The sequence below is a fragment of the Engystomops pustulosus genome, chromosome 10, assembly GCF_040894005.1.
Source record: "Engystomops pustulosus chromosome 10, aEngPut4.maternal, whole genome shotgun sequence".
Classification (NCBI taxonomy): domain Eukaryota; kingdom Metazoa; phylum Chordata; class Amphibia; order Anura; family Leptodactylidae; genus Engystomops; species Engystomops pustulosus.
In genome coordinates this window covers 43996036-44014232 of record NC_092420.1, presented here as the reverse complement: position 1 = coordinate 44014232, position 18197 = coordinate 43996036, and the positions used below count along the sequence as shown (strand labels likewise).

Here is an 18197-nt window from a genome sequence, read left to right as displayed (position 1 = left end):
CCGTTTAGGAAAAGGGTTCCGGGGAGTCCTCCTCGAACAGTTGTAGTCAAGTTGTAGAGCACTCAAGATATGGATATGATTTTTAGGAAGGCTGGAGAGAAATCCCCGCTGATGGTAAAGGATACACGGGTGTCCTTCTACCCGGACTACGTAAGGGAGACACAGAAGGTCAGACCGAGTTATAGGGGTATTAAGAGGTCAGCAGAAGCAAATATTAAATTATCTGTCTTAATCCCGTCAAAGTTGAGGATTATTAACAAAGACAAATCATGTTTTTTTAGAAAACGCAGAAGAAGTTTCGAAATGGCTTGAGAGCCAGGGTATATGATGGTTACTCAAATGAGTTTGGGAATGTGGGAATGTTTAGGAAGGGGGGGGGGGGGTTGGATGGCAAAAAAAATGCTTTCACATGGCCCCAATAACGAAAAACAGATTTGTTATATAACCTACAAAAGGGGCCACTAAGAGAGGAAACTAAAAACCTGGCAGCTGCAGGGCGCTCCTTCCTTTCTGCGCATTGCCCTGCGCCCGTAAAACAAGTAACGGCCACATGTGGGGGTCTCTGAACTCGGGAGAAATTGCATAACAAATCATAAGTTGAGTTTTCTCTTGAAAACGCAATGATTTTCAATTTCGAAAAATCATAATTTTCTTTTATTGTAAATAAACGAGTAACTCATCAGCCAAAATTTACCACTAAAATGAAGTACAATATGTGAGGAAATAACAATCTCAGAATCAGATAAGTAACAGTGTTCAAAAGTTATAACCATATAAAGTGACGCAAGTCAGAATCTAAAAAATGGGACTGAGCCTTAAGCTGTAAAATGCGTCCTGCGTCCTTAAAGGGGTTGTCCGAGAGTTCTCGAAAAAAACTAAAGGTGGCCGGGAGAGGGCTGCTTAAAAAAATAAAGTCCTACTTACCTTCCAGTGCCCTCCGGTATCCAGCGCTGCTGACGCTCCAATCCGAGCGCCATGTAAACAAAAATGGCCACCAGAGCAGCGCAGGACTCAGCTTCCGGCCGGCCGTGGCCGGGCACGCCTATCCGTCTTTATACACGGCATTGTGTATGGGGGCCGGAAGGTTGTCGGGTCCGGCCGGAAGCTGAGTCCTGAGCTGGATACCGGAGGGCACCGGAAGGTAAGTAGGACTTTATTCTTTTAAGCAGCCCTCTCTCGGCCACCTTTAGTTTTTTTTTCAGAACTTAGACAACCCCTTTAAGGAGTTAAAGAATATATCATTATGTTCCTATAATTGGAACCATAAGATTATACAGTATAATATAGTACATAGGTTATATTTTTCACCAATGGTCAAGGTTAAGGATAATGCTCGTTGTAACAAATGTGAATATCCAGATCCTGACTTTCTTCATGTAATTTGAACGTGTCCCCAGGTAGAATCTTTCTGGGGAGGTGTTTGTAAACATGTTGAGCAGGCACTGGGAGTTAGGTTTAAACCATTTATCTGTGTACTCATTTTTTGGTTAACTGGAGACCTAAAAATGGATCAGAGGGATAGAAACACAATCATGAAAGTTATGCATATCGCGTGTGTGTGTATTGCAAGAAGATGGGGCGTGGGTGGGAAGATGTACCAACAGTTGAACAGTGGCTACACTTAACCATAAGGATTAGAGATGAGCGAGCACTAAAATGCTCGGGTACTCGTTATTCGAGACGAACTTTTCCCGAGACTCGAGCATTTTTCAAGGGGACCAAGGCTCTGCACAGGGAAGCTTGGCCAAACACCTGGGAACCTCAGAAAAGGATGGAAACACCACGGAAATGGACAGGAAACAGCAGGGGCAGCATGCATGGATGCCTCTGAGGCTGCTTAATCGCACCATTATGCCAAAATTATGGGCAACAGCATGGCCATGACAGAGTGACAGAATGAAGCTAGATAGCATCTAAAACATCCAATAATTGACCCTGACACTATAGGGGACTTCATGCAGAGGCAGCGGCAGCAGCGGCAGGCTAGAGAGTGGCATGGCGACATACCCTAAATCAGTGGTGGCGAACCTATGGCACGGGTGCCAGAGGCGGCACTCAGAGCCCTTTCTGTGGGCACCCGGGCCATTGCCCCAGCACACCAGACAGGACTCAAAGAATCTTCCTGCAGTTCCAAGCAACTTAAAAGATGCTGCTTTCAGTCATATATTTAAGTGATACTTCACTACTTGGGACTGTAGGAAGAGAATGAGTAGACAGGACCGAATTATCTTTGGAAGACCTTCTGCTGGCCCCACAATTCTCTGTGTACAGATGGGACACTGGAAAGAAGCTAAAATGATTCAAATTTTCCATCTTGTCCTCAGGAGGCCAATATGATCGTACATTGTTGAAGAACAGGGAGCAATAAGTTACTGCTTTAATTTTTGGTTGGCACCCCGCAATAAATAAGGGGGGTTTTGGGTTGTAGTTTGGGCACTGAGCCAATAAAAGGTTCGCCATCACTGCCCTAAATGGACTCAGGCTTCAAACCAATGGGTGGCAGAGAGGAACCGAAGGAGGTGAGCAAGAAGCGCTCAAATAATATCGGTACATGATAAAAGTTTGCCAGTATATTTTGTGGATTACACAGCAGGGTGGCGACAAAGTTAACATGGAAGCCATGAAAACAACCCAAAATTCTGCCTGACACAGCTCGTTTGATAAGGGGACCATGTATGGAGGCAGTGAACTAGTAGTAGATTAAAGGTGCTGCAGTTAAAACTATGTTAGTTGGATCTTGGCATGGAGCTGGCGCTCCGCTGCCAGGCGAGCTTTCGCCAATCCAAGCCCCTGTCTCTAGGCTACTCCCCAAACAGCACTTCTAAGAACCTTTTGTATAACATCAAGTGTAATAGCGTTCTTATAAGTTTAGGATATGGCGGGTGAGGGGAATGGAAACAGATGCGCAAGAAGCGCTGAAATAATATTGGTAAATGATAAAAGTTTGCCAGTATATTTTGTGGATTACACAGCAGGGTGGCGACAAAGTTAACAAGTTTGTTGTGGAAGCCATGAAAACAACCCAAAATTCTGCCTGACACAGCTCGTTTGATAAGGGGACCATGTATGCCTACAGTTCATGCCAGTCGCTGCTCTGGCTGCCAGTCTCCTTTCGAATACAGTTTAAAATAATAACCCTCATCCATAAAGCTCTGTATAATGCTGCACCCCCCTACCTCTCCTCTCTTATCTCAGTCTATCGCCCAACCCGTGCTCTTAGATCCGCCAGTGATCTTAGATCAATCTCTACCCTAGTGCGGACCTCCCACTCGCGTCTCCAAGACTTCTCTAGAGCTGCACCAATTCTATGGAATGCTCTGCCCCGGACTATCAGACTAATACCTAACCTCCAAAGTTTCAAACGTGCTCTTAAAACCCATTTCTTTAGGCAAGCCTATAACACTCATTAACTGCATGAAGTTTTAACTCTTCTACTAACCCGTCCTGTGTCGCCCTCCCATCTGTTATCCAGCAACCAACAGGCACCAGACTTCTATGCAGTCCCATTCACCCTGGACCTGGTGACGGCTGAGTGGTTCAAGCGACAGCAATTCCATTTATTATATTTTGTTCTATTCCCTAAGAAGAATGGCTTGACCATTAAAAATTCTTTTACCTCGTGTTACCCCATCATCTTCATAAACCGTAAGCTCTGGCGAGCAGGGACCTCACTCCTGTTGTTCCATACAAATGTTGTGCTCTGTTACATTACATTTGTATTTGTTTCCTATGATTTGTAAAGCGCTACGGAATATGATGGCGCTATATAAATAAAGATTATTATTATTATTATTATGGAGGCAGTGAACTAGTAGTAGATTAAAGGTGCTGCACTTAAAACTATGTTAGTTGGTTCTTGGGATGGAGCTGGCGCTCCGCTTCCAGGCGAGCTTTCGCCAATCCAAGCCCCTGTCTCTAGGCTACTCCCCAAACAGCACTTCTAAGAACCTTTTGTATAAGATCAAGTGTAGTAGCGTTCTTATAAGTTTGGGATATGGCGAGAGAGGGGAATGTAAACAGATGTGCAAGAAGCGCTGAAATAATATCGGTAAATGATAAAAGTTTGCCAGTATCTTTTGTGGATTACACAGAAGGGTGGCGAGAAAGTTAACAAGTTTGATGTGGAATGCCCTGTAATAGCTCTTGGGCGGTGTGCCTTTTATCGCCTAGGCTCAGCAGTTTGAGCACCGCCTGCTGTCGCTTAGCGACGGCACTGCTGCTGTGCCTAGAGCTACCGACTGATGGCGCCATGCCCACGGATGGTAGTTCGGAGGAGGAGGTGGAGGAGGGGTGGGAGGAGGAGGAGGCATAGTAGGCCTGAAACACCTGGACCGAGGTAGGCCCCGCAATCCTCGGCGTCGGCAGTATATGACCAGCCGCAGGGTCAGACTCGGTCCCAGCCTCCACCAAGTTAACCCAATGTGCCGTCAGCGATATATAGTGGCCCTGCCCGGCAGCACTCGTCCACGTGTCCGTGGTCAGGTGGACCTTGTCAGAAACGGCAATGGTCAGGGCACGGATGATGTTGTCTGACACGTGCTGGTGCAGGGCTGGGACGGCACATCGGGAAAAGTAGTGGCGGCTGGGGACAGAATACCGAGGGGCGGCCACCGCCATGAGGTTGCGAAAGGCCTCGGTCTCTACTAGCCTATAGGGCAGCATCTCCAGGCTAAGCAATCTGGAGATGTGGACATTAAGAGCTTGGGCGTGCGGGTGGGTTGCACTATATTTGCGTTTCCGCTCCAGCGTCTGGGGTATGGAGAGCTGAACGCTGGTGGATGCTGTGGAGGATCGTGGAGGCGACGATGGGGTTTTTGTGGCAGGGTCCTGGGCAGGGGGCTGACTATCAGCTGACACAGGGGAAGGAGCAGTGGTGTGCACGGCCGGAGGTGAACGGGCTTGTTGCCACTGAGTGGGGTGTTTAGCATTCATATGCCTGCGCATACTGGTGGTAGTTAAGCTATTAGTGGTGGAACCCCTGCTGATCCTGGTTTGGCAAATGTTGCACACCACAGTCCGTCGGTCATCCGGTGTTTCCTTAAAGAACCTCCAGACTTCTGAAAATCTAGCCCTCGCCGCAGGAGCCCTCGCCACGGGAGCTTCACTAGTTGACACATTTGGCGCTGATGCACCAGGTCTGGCCCTGCCTCTCCGTCTGGCCCCACCACTGCCTCTTCCAACCTGTTCTGGTCGAGGACTCTCCTCCGTCTCAGAAGCACTGTGTTCACCCGGCCTCTCAACCCAGCTTGGGTCTGTCACCTCATCATCCTCCGATCCCTCAGTCTGCTCCCCCCTCGGACTTCCTGCCCTGACAACAACTTCCCCACTGTCTGACAACCGTGTCTCCTCATCGTCGGACACCTCTTTACACACTTCTTCCACTACGTCAAGAAGGTCATCATCACCCACAGACTGCGACTGGTGGAAAACCTGGGCATCGGAAAATTGCTCAGCAGCAACCGGACAAGTGGTTTGTGACTGTGGGAAGGGTCCAGAAAACAGTTCCTCAGAGTATGCCGGTTCAAATGCCAAATTTTCCTGGGAGGGGGCAGACTGGGGGGGAGGAGGCTGAGGTGCAGGAGCTGGAGGAGTGCCGATTTCGGTGACATGGGTGGACTGCGTGGAAGATTGACTGGTGAACAAATTGCTCGAAGCATTGTCGGCAATCCACGACATCACCTGTTCGCACTGTTCTGGCCTCAACAGTGCTCTACCACGAGTCCCAGTAACTTCAGACATGAACCTAGGGAGTGTAGCTCTGCGGCGTTCCCCTGCTCCCTCATCAGCAGGTGGTGTCTCACCCCGCCCAGGACCACGGCCTCTGACCCCTGCAGTAGTTGGACGCCCACGTCCCCGCCCTCGTCCTCTACCCCTAGCCCTCGGGTTAAACATTTTGAAAATGAGAGTTATAACTTTAATTTTTTTTTAACTTTTTTTGTGTTTTTTGTTTTTTTTTGTGTTTTTTAGTTTTTAAAACCATACGATGCTATCCTATTGCTATGGTTATTTTCTAGCCAAGTATGAAAGCACACTGCTATGCCAGATGAGATGACGCTGAGTTATTAAAAAAATAAACGTAAAATAAAAAAGGAAATGGCAGACTGTGCCTAATTGAAATCCAACCCCTAATAAATTTTCCCACTTCGGTCTTTGCGATGGATATGTGCGTCACTAAGCGCAAAACACAGCGGTCGCAAGTCTCACTACAAATTGCTCACAATTTGCTAGTAGATGCACTGCAGCAAGGACAGCCACCAGCAGATCAACCAGAAATCAAATATATATAACGCTACTGTAGGCGTAAGTAAGCCGTTTGGATTCTCCTATGGCTATTTTCTAGCCAAGTATGAAAGCACACTGCTATGCCAGATGAGATGACGCTGAGTTATTAAAAAAATAAACGTAAAATAAAAAAGGAAATGGCAGACTGTGCCTAAATGAAATCCGACCCCTAATAAATTTTCCCACTTCGGTCTTTGCGATGGATATGTGCGTCACTAAGCGCAAAACACAGCGGTCGCAAGTCTCACTACAAATTGCTCACAATTTGCTAGTAGATGCACTGCAGCAAGTACAGCCACCAGCAGATCAACCAGAAATCAAATATATATAACGCTACTGTAGGCGTAAGTAAGCCGTTTGGATTCTCCTATGGCTATTTTCTAGCCAAGTATGAAAGCACACTGCTATGCCAGATGAGATGACGCTGAGTTATTAAAAAAATAAACGTAAAATAAAAAAGGAAATGGCAGACTGTGCCTAATTGAAATCCAACCCCTAATAAATTTTCCCACTTCGGTCTTTGCGATGGATATGTGCGTCACTAAGCGCAAAACACAGCGGTCGCAAGTCTCACTACAAATTGCTCACAATTTGCTAGTAGATGCACTGCAGCAAGTACAGCCACCAGCAGATCAACCAGAAATCAAATATATATAACGCTACTGTAGGCGTAAGTAAGCCGTTTGGATTCTCCTATGGCTATTTTCTAGCCAAGTATGAAAGCACACTGCTATGCCAGATGAGATGACGCTGAGTTATTAAAAAAATAAATGTAAAATAAAAAAGGAAATGGCAGACTGTGCCTAATTGAAATCCAACCCCTAATAAATTTTCCCACTTCGGTCTTTGCGATGGATATGTGCGTCACTAAGCGCAAAACACAGCGGTCGCAACTCTCACTACAAATTGCTCACAATTTGCTAGTAGATGCACTGCAGCAAGGACAGCCACCAGCAGATCAACCAGAAATCAAATATATATAACGCTACTGTAGGCGTAAGTAAGCCGTTTGGATTCTCCTATGGCTATTTTCTAGCCAAGTATGAAAGCACACTGATGAGATGACGCTGAGTTATGAAAAAATAAACGTAAAATAAAAAGTAAATGGCAGACTGTGCCTAATTGAAATCAAACCCCTAATAAATTTTCCCACTTTGGTGTTTGAGGTGGATATGTGTGTCACTAAGAGCTAAACACAACGGTAGCAAGTCCCCCTGCAAATTCCTCACAAATTGAATCACTCCTGCCTAACACTATTCTAATAGAACACCCTAACGCTTTCCCTGACCAGCAGCAGCTCTCTCCCTAGCGGCATCCAGACACAGAATGATCCGAGCAGCGTGGGCAGCGGCTAGTCTATCCCAGGGTCACCTGATCTGGCCAGCCAACCACTGCTATCGACGTGTAAGGGTACCACGTCATGCTGGGTGGAGTGCAGAGTCTCCTGGCTTGTGATTGGCTCTGTTTCTGGCCGCCAAAAAGCAAAACGGCGGGAGCTGCCATTTTCTCGAGCGGGCGAAGTATTCGTCCGAGCAACGAGCAGTTTCGAGTACGCTAATGCTCGAACGAGCATCAAGCTCGGACGAGTATGTTCGCTCATCTCTAATAAGGATCAAACAATATGAAAAAATTCTATCGAGTAGTCAAGGGTGTTATGAGAAATTGAATAAGATCTGGGAGAAATGGAATCAAGATTGGTAGGTTTTTATTTTCTCTTCCCTCTGAATGACCGGCGAGGGTGGGGAGGTGGGTAGGGTTTAAGGGTAGGTAAGATGTAAGAGTACATGAGGATTTTTGATAAATAGAGGATTAAAGATAAATAAATACTAGGAGGATAATATGTGTATTTCTATGATCCTTTTTAGATGTTTTTTAATAAAGAATTTAAATGAGGTAATGTGATGAATATTTGTAAAGTGTTGGGGAAAAAAATATAATAATAAAAAAAACAACAATACACCAGTGTTGGGGGTTAAAATGCTCACCACAGCCCCAAATTCTTCTTTGAGGGGTGTAGTTTTCAAAATAGTGTCATTTCTCGGACGTTTCTATTGCACTGGCTCCTCATGGGCTCTGTGAACAAATCCAAACATGTGAAAAGGGAGCTCCAAAAGCAAAATTTCACTCCTTCCCTTCTCAGGTCTGCTGTGTGCCCAGTCTGTCAATTATTGGCACATGTGTGGTATTGCCGTACTCAGGACAACCCCCATAATTATTTTTGGGGTGTCTAAAGTGGAAAGAGTTGGGCTCAATATATTTGGCACTAAAATGGCATTTTTATGTCATAAAAACGCTATTTTTACTCTGCAACATTTACTTTACATTTGATTTAGGCCAGCATGTTTGTGGTTAAAATTTTAGATAAATTCAATTAAGGGTGTAGTTTCATAAATGGTGTCATGTTTAGGGGTTTTCAATTGTACTGTAACTTCAGGGGCTCTTCAATTACGCTGTGGCACAACATAACATTTGTAGCCAAATTGGCCTGCCAAAACCCCAATAGCACTGACTCTGTTCTGGACATCACTGTGCGGCGAAACAGTCGTTGCCATCCACATGTCTGGTTTTGCCGTAGACAGATGAAGCAGGCCAAAAATTGAAATTTCAAAATTTTTAATCCATTTTTATTTGCTTCCAGAAAAAGAATTAAAGGGTTAACAGACTTCTCAAATGCTGATTTGAATAGTTTGGTATGACTTTTTGTCTAAGAAGAAGAACATTTGAAACTTTGAAAATTGTCATTGTCAAAAAAAAAAAAAACTGTTCACCGAAATGAAAAACGAAAAAAGGCCCCATGCGCAATCCAAACCGCCCTCCAAAGTACAAACCAAGAAAGACCAAAAACAAGAGAGCTTTATAAACATAAAATATCTTTTTATTAAAAAATAACACATATAATACATATGAACCACTTTCAAGAGGGTTTCCTGAAAGTCAAAAACGTGAGGGAACAGACAATGTCCCAGATGGATATGGGACAGACACAGAGAACCTATGGCCCCCCTATCCTATTTATGCCTCAAACAATGTGCCAAAAAGACGTATCAATAATGTATTAAGTCCGAAAATGGGACAAATATTGGGAGACAGTGGATCCATATGCTATAAGACAATACAGTGCAGTTACCGGAGGTACCATCCGGTACTCATAAAAAAGTCAAAAAAGCAGGCCACACTTACCCAGAGACATTGTATAAAGGGCAATGAGGCAGTCAGATGGAGGGCCAACAGGAACACCCCGACGCGCGTTTCGCACTGATGCTTCGTCAGGAGAATCCTGACGAAAATTAAACAATCAATGTAGGTAATGTCTCCTCAGAGTTATGGAATTCATTTGGATACAAAAAGGCTCTTATTAAATGGATGTTTAATATCAAAGGAACAGTGTGTACAAATTAAAAGGGTTATTAACTCATTAAAAACATTATGTGAAGTTTTAAATCTGGCAGTGTTCCTGAGTCTAAAGCCCCTCTGAAAAACAATGTACAAATGGATCTAGAAGCCCTAGTTTGAAGGCACTTATTTTTAACCAGTATTCACCTTCCTTGCCTGCACAAATGGTCCATGAGTCATCTCTATGTCATCTGCTTTTGCAGATCTATAATAACCAGAGGTAAGATTAAATAATGTCAATGTCAATTTAAACTTGTTCATATGATTATTTTCTGGTCATGTGTGTTGTATCCAAGCAACAGAACACATAAACAGCGAGCCAAAACGTTTAAGCCGAATGCAATCTGTAAAAACGTGAGACCCAGAGTTTTAGATACTTAAAGAAAAAAAAACGGGACCTGACACTACAGCCATGCAAATATAACAATAGGAAAAAAACATCAGTGAGAATAAATCGGTTATAATCAAGAAAGTGGAACCCTGCACAGCAGTGGTGTACACCAAAAATGTCAATGACACACTAAAGTGAATCCAACAAACAAAAGCAAAGCTGTGTGCCACTGTTAGATAAGTACAAAAACATGAATTTTTATTGAAACACACACCTAAACACAGACAATGCCATAAAAACAATTAAAAATAGTACCAAAGTACATGCAATACAAATCCGTGTTATTGATACTCTGGTAAGTACAACAACAAACCCCTCCTGAATGGGTAGCGTAAACCAAAATCAACCCTGTAAAAATATAAACAAATTGAAAGTGCCTGTGCTTATGGCCAGCTGACATACAAGTACTAAACAGGTAGAGTGGTGACTAGAGAGAATGTTCCTCTAAAGTTGATAAAGTAAGTACAAGGCAAATCCCCAGTATACATTACAGAGCTCCACCTCCTGACTTTTGCATCAACCCGCATTTTTTGATGTTGTCACCATGCTGCCTGGCTTAATGCCAGATAACCTGTAATGTATACTGGGGATTTGCCTTGTACTTTATCAACTTTTGAGGAACATTCTCTCTAGTCACCACTCTACCTGTTTAGTACTTGTATGTCAGCTGGCCATATGCACAGGCTCTTTCAATTTGCTTATATTTTTACAGGGTTGATCTTGGTTTACGCTACCCATTCAGGAGGGGTTTGCTGTTGTACTTACCAGAGTATCAATACAGGCAGTCCCCGGGTTACATACAAGATAGGGTCTGTAGGTTTGTTCTTAAGTTGAATTTGTATGTAAGTCGGAACTGTATATTTTATCATTGTAAACCCAGCCAGAACTTTTTTGGTCTCTGTGACAATTGGATTTTAAAAATGTTGGGTTGTCATAAGAATCAGGATTAACAATAAAGTTTCATTACAGAAACATTTGATAACTGTTATAGCTGTTTATTGTAGCCTAGGACTAAAGTACAATAAATTACCAATATCCAGAGGTCAGTTTGTAACTAGGGGTCGTATGTAAGTCGAGTGTTCTTAAGTAGGGGACCGCCTGTAACACGGATTTGTATTGTATGTACTTTGGTACTATTTTTAATTGTTTTTATGGCTTTGTCTGTGTGTGTTTCAATAAAAATTCATGATTTTGTACTTATCTACCAGTGGCACAAAGCTTTGCTTTTGTTTGTTGAATAAATCGGTTATACAAAATAGAGACCTAAGTTATGCGCAAAAACTTGTGAAAAAGCAAAAAATGTTAAAGGGGATGCAGGCTGGCCATGTGCAGCAGGACCACAAAGGAGAGAGCAATGGGCACAAGTGCAGCAATAGTATGAGACTGGCAGATAATCAGTTAGGGTTTGTATCATTTCTCAATTATTTTCCTACTCCATACAGTAGAGGCTAACTGCTGGAATACAGCCTTTATGGCTTGCTTAGTAAATCATTTAGTGCCCTGTAATTAAAAGAAAAAACAGCCCTAAACTAAAGATTGTTGCTAAGAATAAGAGCTTGCAAAAATAACAGCCAGATGCTACTTTGCAGACCTCTTTGTTGACAGTAAATATGTTAACCCCTAGGGGACACAGCCTATTTTGGCCTTAAGGACGCGGCCCCATTCTTCAAATCTGGCCTGTGTCACTATAAGTGGTTATAGTTTTGGAACGCTATGAGATATCCAGGGGATTTTGAGATTGTTTTCTCGTGACACATTGTACTTCAAACTTCATGTTTGACCGCGGCGTGTAAGGGGTTAACACCCGCGATCGGAGCCGGCTCCAATCGCGGGTGTTAGCGCAGGCTGTCAGCTGTACTAGACAGCTGACAGCCGCTGCTTCTGGTACCGGCTCCATTCGTGAGCCGGTGCCAGAAGCAGGACGTTATAGAACGTCCCCGTGCGCTAAGCATCTAGCCCCGGGGACGTACTATAACGTCCTGGTGCGCCTAGGGGTTAAATGAGTATCTGAGACATGTTGCAATACTTCAGATAAAATGCATTTACTTTCCTGCATTTAATGTGAAAGATTATTAATAACCACTTCATTACTGGGCAATTTTCCAGTTTTGCATTTCCGTATTTTATTTCCCTCTTTCCACAAGCCATATCTTTTTCATTTTTTCCAATAACAGAGGCATAGGAGTGCTTGTTATCTGTGGGACAAATTGTATTTTCTGGTGGCATCATTGTTTATTTTGTTCATCTTATGGGAAAGCTGGAAAAAAAGTGTTGATACCTAAAATGTTTATGATTTGACTTATTTATATTTAAATGTGTTATAGGAAAAGGGGGGATTTGAATTTTTATACTTTCACTATTTCAATATTATTTCAGAACTTCTAGGACAGTGATGGCGAACCTTTTAGAGATGCCAAAACCCACTTATCTATTGCAAAGTGCCAACATGGTAATTTAGACCAATATTACCTACAAGAGCACTACTTAAGGGCCAAATAATACTACCACATGATAACCACCACTATTACACTAACATAAAAAAATCTGATGTAAATACTTTTGTGTAAATACTTTTTTGATTTTTCCTGGCTAACACGGTACGTCAACAATTTTCTCAACATACTATAACAATATAAAAGGCATCATGCTTAATATTACCACCATACAGTAATTGATTTTATTTCTAATATTGAACATTATCACCATATAGTTATAAATATTGCTGCCATACAGTGAAGATGATGGCATAATGAAAGAGATACTAATTCTACTACTGCACCAGTTTCTTTGTCACCTTTCTTGCTACCTCTTAGGATTAGTGCCCTTCTTTTTCCCATTGATTTTTATGCCCTCCTTGCCCCCTTTAATATATATTTCTCTTTCCTTGTCTTATTCAATAAAGTACCTCCCTCCCATTCTCTCTAAAGTCTAGTCCCCCACTTCTTGCTTTTATACAAACACCCTTTTCCCTTATCACACTACTCAGATAACATTTGGGTCATGGGATCTATACATTTTTATGAAAAAATTAGTTCTAAAAACATATCATGTGGACATCAAATAATGTGTTCTAAATGTATTCTGAGGGTACACCCACAATTGGTGCTATGCAGCAAAGACTTACCGGCTATGGAGAGGGCTCAGCCTGTGAGCTGTGCTATTACGTCGCGGTTCGTGAAATGGTTAATGCATGCATTAACGCAGCATTGACAAACACATGCATTACTGCTACGTGTGAACACACCCTCAATACTTCCATCCATGAATAAGCATCACATGTTTTCCATTGTTTACATGTAAAAAATGTGATTATTCTCGATCACAAGAATTTAGGTTTAATTTTGGAGTTAAAGTAGGTGAAAGCAGCGCTGCAGGGGAGCAGTGGGAGAGGGAAACAGGGGCTGGGACTGAATGTGACAAGAAAGGTGACTAAATGAGGCCTAAGTCAAATCTGGTAGCTTCATCTACAGCTTCATTTCACTTGAGCTAACTTCACTTGGAGTAATTCCACCAAGAAAATCTTGAGGGATTCTTTCTTTCTTCATATGTTTGAGTTTGACTGCCAAATGTCTTATCTATCCAGACATACAACATTATGCACTTTTTTAACATGAGTCCTAACATTCCCAGGAGTGTCATGGAGCTGATAGCTTTTGCTAGATAATTGAGTAGCTGCAGTGCTCTGAAACTTTAGTTAGTATTTGATATACTGACTGACTGTGGTATTAGACTTGTGAAACCTTTGTGGCCACTTCGTAGCCTTCGTAGCCAGATTTGTAGCCTTCACCAATGAACAGTGGTGGCTCTGTACGGAAATATATTTTCTGCAAAATAGTGCACTCTTATTCACTTACTATACATATAGCACATAATAAACTATTGTACAGATACTAATACATAATACTAACACCATACTTCAAAAGAAAGAAGGTTTTCAACAGAAGCTATTGCACCTTAACACCACATATTGAAATAGTATGTTAAGGAACAATGGCCGCCACTATCCAGTGAACTGGCCGGGATCATTAAGGTGCCTCTATATTAGAGGCAGGGCCGGCGTCAGCACCCGGCTGACCCGGGCAAGTGCCGGGGCCCCAGAGCTTCCAAGGGGCCCACCACGACCATGTTCGGGTTTGCCAATTTAAAAGGCAGCCCCCGCTGATTGCAGGCCGCATAGGAGGTGGGCGGAGAAGGACCTTGGCAGTTCTGCCCTGCCCTATCCACCTTACATGTGGCAGCTCCGCCCTGCCCTGCCTGCCTTCCCCGCGCGCCCCGCCTGCCTTCCCCGCGTGCCCCGCCAGCGCCGACGGCCTCCTGGATGCCCCGTCCGCCGGAGCACAGACTCCGGAGCCCCCGCCAGCCTGCCCCTCTGATCCTCTCCGCTCCTCCGGTCCTCTCCTCTCCGCTCCTCCGGTTCTCTCCGCTCCTCCGCTCCTCTCCGCTCCTCCGCTCCTCTCCGCTCCTCCGGTCCTCCCCGCTCCTCCGCTCCTCCCCGCTCCTCCGGTCCTCCCCACTCCTCCGGTCCTCCGGTCCTCTCCGCTCCTCCGGTCCTCCGGTCCTCTCCTCTCCGCTCCTCCGGCTCTCTCCGCTCCTCCCCGCTCCTCCGGTCCTCTCCGCTCCTCCGGTCCTCTCCGCTCCTCCCCGCTCCTCCGCTCCTCTCCGCTCCTCCGGTCCTCTCCGCTCCTCCGGTCCTCTCCGCTCCTCCCCGCTCCTCCGGTCCTCTCCGCTCCTCGGGTTCTCTCCGCTCCTCGGTACTCTCCGCTCCTCCGCTCCTCTCCGCTCCTCCGCTCCTCTCCGCTCCTCCGCTCCTCTCCGCTCCTCCGCTCCTCTCCGCTCCTCCGGTTCTCTCCGCTCCTCCGCTCCTCCGCTCCTCTCCGCTCCTCCGGTCCTCTCCGCTCCTCCGGTCCTCTCCGCTCCTCCGGTTCTCTCCGCTCCTCCGGTCCTCTCCGCTCCTCCGGTCCTCTCCGCTCCTCCCCGCTCCTCCGGTCCTCCCCGCTCCTCCGGTCCTCTCCGCTCCTCCGGTCCTCTCCGCTCCTCCGGTCCTCTCCGCTCCTCCGGTCCTCTCCGCTCCTCCGGTTCTCTCCGCTCCTCCGCTCCTCCGGTCCTCTCCGCTCCTCCGGTCCTCTCCGCTCCTCCGGTCCTCTCCGCTCCTCCGGTTCTCTCCGCTCCTCCGGTCCTCTCCGCTCCTCCGGTCCTCTCCGCTCCTCCCCGCTCCTCCGGTCCTCCCCGCTCCTCCGGTCCTCTCCGCTCCTCCGGTCCTCTCCGCTCCTCCGGTCCTCTCCGCTCCTCCGGTCCTCTCCGCTCCTCTCCGCTCCTCCGGTCCTCTCCGCTCCTCCGGTCCTCTCCGCTCCTCCGGTCCTCTCCGCTCCTCTCCGCTCCTCTCCGCTCCTCTACGCTCCTCTCCGCTCCTCTCCGCTCCTCCGGTTCTCTCCGCTCCTCCGGTCCTCTCCGGTCCTCTCCGGTCCTCTCCGGTCCTCTCCGCTCCTCCGCTCCTCTCCGCTCCTCCGGTCCTTTCCGCTCCTCTCCGCTCCTCCGGTCCTCTCCGCTCCTCCGGTCCTCTCCGCTCCTCCGGTCCTCCCCGCTCCTCCCCGCTCCTCCGGTCCTCTCCGCTCCTACGATCCTCTCTGCTCCTCTCCACTCCTCCGGTCCTCTCTGCTCCTCTCCACTCCTCCGGTCCTCTCCGCTCCTCTCCGCTCCTCCGCTCCTCCCCGCTCCTCCAATCCTCTCCGCTCCTCCGGTCCTCTCCGCTCCTCCGCTCCTCCGGTTCTCTCCGCTCCTCTGGTCCTCTCCGCTCCTTCGCTCCTCCCCGCTCCTCCGGTCCTCTCCACTCCTCCGGTCCTCTCCACTCCTCCGCTCCTCCCCGCTCCTCTGGTCCTCTCCGCTTTTCGGGTTCTCTTCGCTCCTCCGGTTCTCTTCGTTCCTCGGGTTCTCCCCGCTCCTCGGGTACTCTCCGCTCCTCCGGTCCTCTCTGCTCCTCGGGTCCTCTCTGCTCCTTCGGTCTTCCGATCCTCCGATGTAAGTCCCTCTATGTATGTGCTGTGTGAGTGCATGAGCTGTGTATGTGCTGTGTGAGTGCATGAGCTGTGTATGTGCTGTGTGAGTGTATGTGCTGTGTGAGTGCATGAGCTGTGTATGTGCTGTGTGAGTGCATGAGCTGTGTATGTGCTGTGTGAGTGCATGAGCTGTGTATGTGCTGTGTGTGTTCATGTTGTATATACTGTATGTCCCGTGCGCCGCCGCGTGCCCCCCGTGCTACAGTACGGTGGGCACACGTTCGTCTGAATGCGCCCTAAGGGGAAGGGGGGCCCCATGACGAACTTTTGCACTTTTGCCTCTACTAGTTACGCCACTGCCTGTCCGCCCTCTTCTACGTGGTGCCCTTCCACATCCTGACCGAATGACATCCAGCTGGGGTAAGTATAATTGCTACATATGTAAATGCATGTATATGTGTTTATGTGTATAAATGTTGTATATCTGTGTGTATGTTGTATATACTGGATGTGTGTATATATGCTGTATATCTGTGCTGTATATACTGGATGTGTGTATATATGCCGTATATCTGTGCGTATGTATTGTATATACTGGATGTGTGTGTATATATGCCGTATATCTGTGTGTATGCTGTATATACTGGATGTGTGTGTATATATGCTGTATATCTGTGTGTATGCTGTATATACTGGATGTGTGTATATATGCTGTATATCTGTGCGTATGTATTGTATATACTGGATGTGTGTGTATATATGCCGTATATCAGTGTGTATGCTGTATATACTGGATGTGTGTGTATATATGCTGTATATCTGTGTGTATGTGTTGTATATACTGGATGTGTGTGTGTATATATGCCGTATATCTGTGTGTATGCTGTATATACTGGATGTGTGTGTATATATGCTGTATATCTGTGTGTATGCTGTATATACTGGATGTGTGTGTATATATGCTGTATATCTGTGTGTATGCTGTATATACTGGATGTGTGTATATATGCTGTATATCTGTGCGTATGTATTGTATATACTGGATGTGTGTGTATATATGCCGTATATCTGTGTGTATGCTGTATATACTGGATGTGTGTGTATATATTCTGTCTATCTGTGCGCATGTGTTTTGGTATTTTAAGTTTTTGTTTTTTAATGTCGCTACATAAGTTCACTGTTAAGGGGCCCACTGAGGCTCTATCGCCCAGGGGCCCACTGAAACCTGGAGCCGGCCCTGATTAGAGGACAAACATTTTCAAGGGTTTAATATCAATTGATGTATGTATTTTTAAAGAAAATTTTATTTAAAAAAATCAACACTTTTCTTAACTTACGTTGGTCATCCAAGTGAATATCATCTTCTGAAACTTTGGCCTTGTAAAATGTGACTCCTTGTATCACAGGCTTTGGGGCTGGCTTTGCTCTAACATGAATTTGTCTTTGAGACAGTGCACTCCTTTGTACTTGTTGTGGTGGTGGTGCCGGGTGTGGCTTTGGCTGTTCATTTCTAAGAAATCGTTCTTCATACTTGTCCTTAACAAAACATACAAGAGTATATTAGGAAATTGTCCCAGCAGTGGATTATAATATAGTTTTAGGTGGTAGACCAGGGCCCTAGTTTTCTGGGGGCCTATGGCCACTCAAACCACCCACCAAATCAAACCAAATTTCACCCATGAAATCCTCATACTACTGTTCCTGCCTTCAATACACATACTCAATAGCCATTTCAGGACCTCCAAAGGTCCTGAAACTGAAGATTGAAACTTATGCTCAAGTCCCCGAGAGGCTTGATTCTAGTACCACACGTAGGAAGTGTATTCCAGACTTGTATGGACTATAATATTCAAACAGCCCAGGGCCCATGGCAGTCTTATATATGCCTTGTTCCTAAGTCGATTGAACACTAGAATTTTATGTTCATGTATTAAATTTTAAAATGAAACAGGAAAAACCATTTGAGGAATTTTTAATATATAAACATTTTCATGACTACAAATCTTTAAAATGTCCCTGACGAGGGAACCAGCTAGTACAATTATTCTTCCTTTATAGTTAGTATTACATATATAAGTAAATATAATTCTCTCATCATCAGTGTTGGGCTAGGGGCCTAAGGCCCACCGGTGAGATTG

At 45.6% G+C, this 18197-nt stretch overlaps 1 protein-coding gene across 4 annotated transcripts in view; it reads right to left on the bottom strand.

The window, feature by feature from the left end:
• Window positions 1-18197, bottom strand: part of OLFML2B (olfactomedin like 2B) — a 308866-nt gene that overhangs the window by 108039 nt on the left and 182630 nt on the right. For all 4 annotated transcript variants that reach the window (XM_072126737.1, XM_072126739.1, XM_072126738.1 and 1 more), the window contains one exon: window positions 17397-17595. In XM_072126737.1, coding sequence (XP_071982838.1) covers window positions 17397-17595 — 199 coding nt within the window. The remainder of the gene's footprint in view (window positions 1-17396; window positions 17596-18197) is intronic.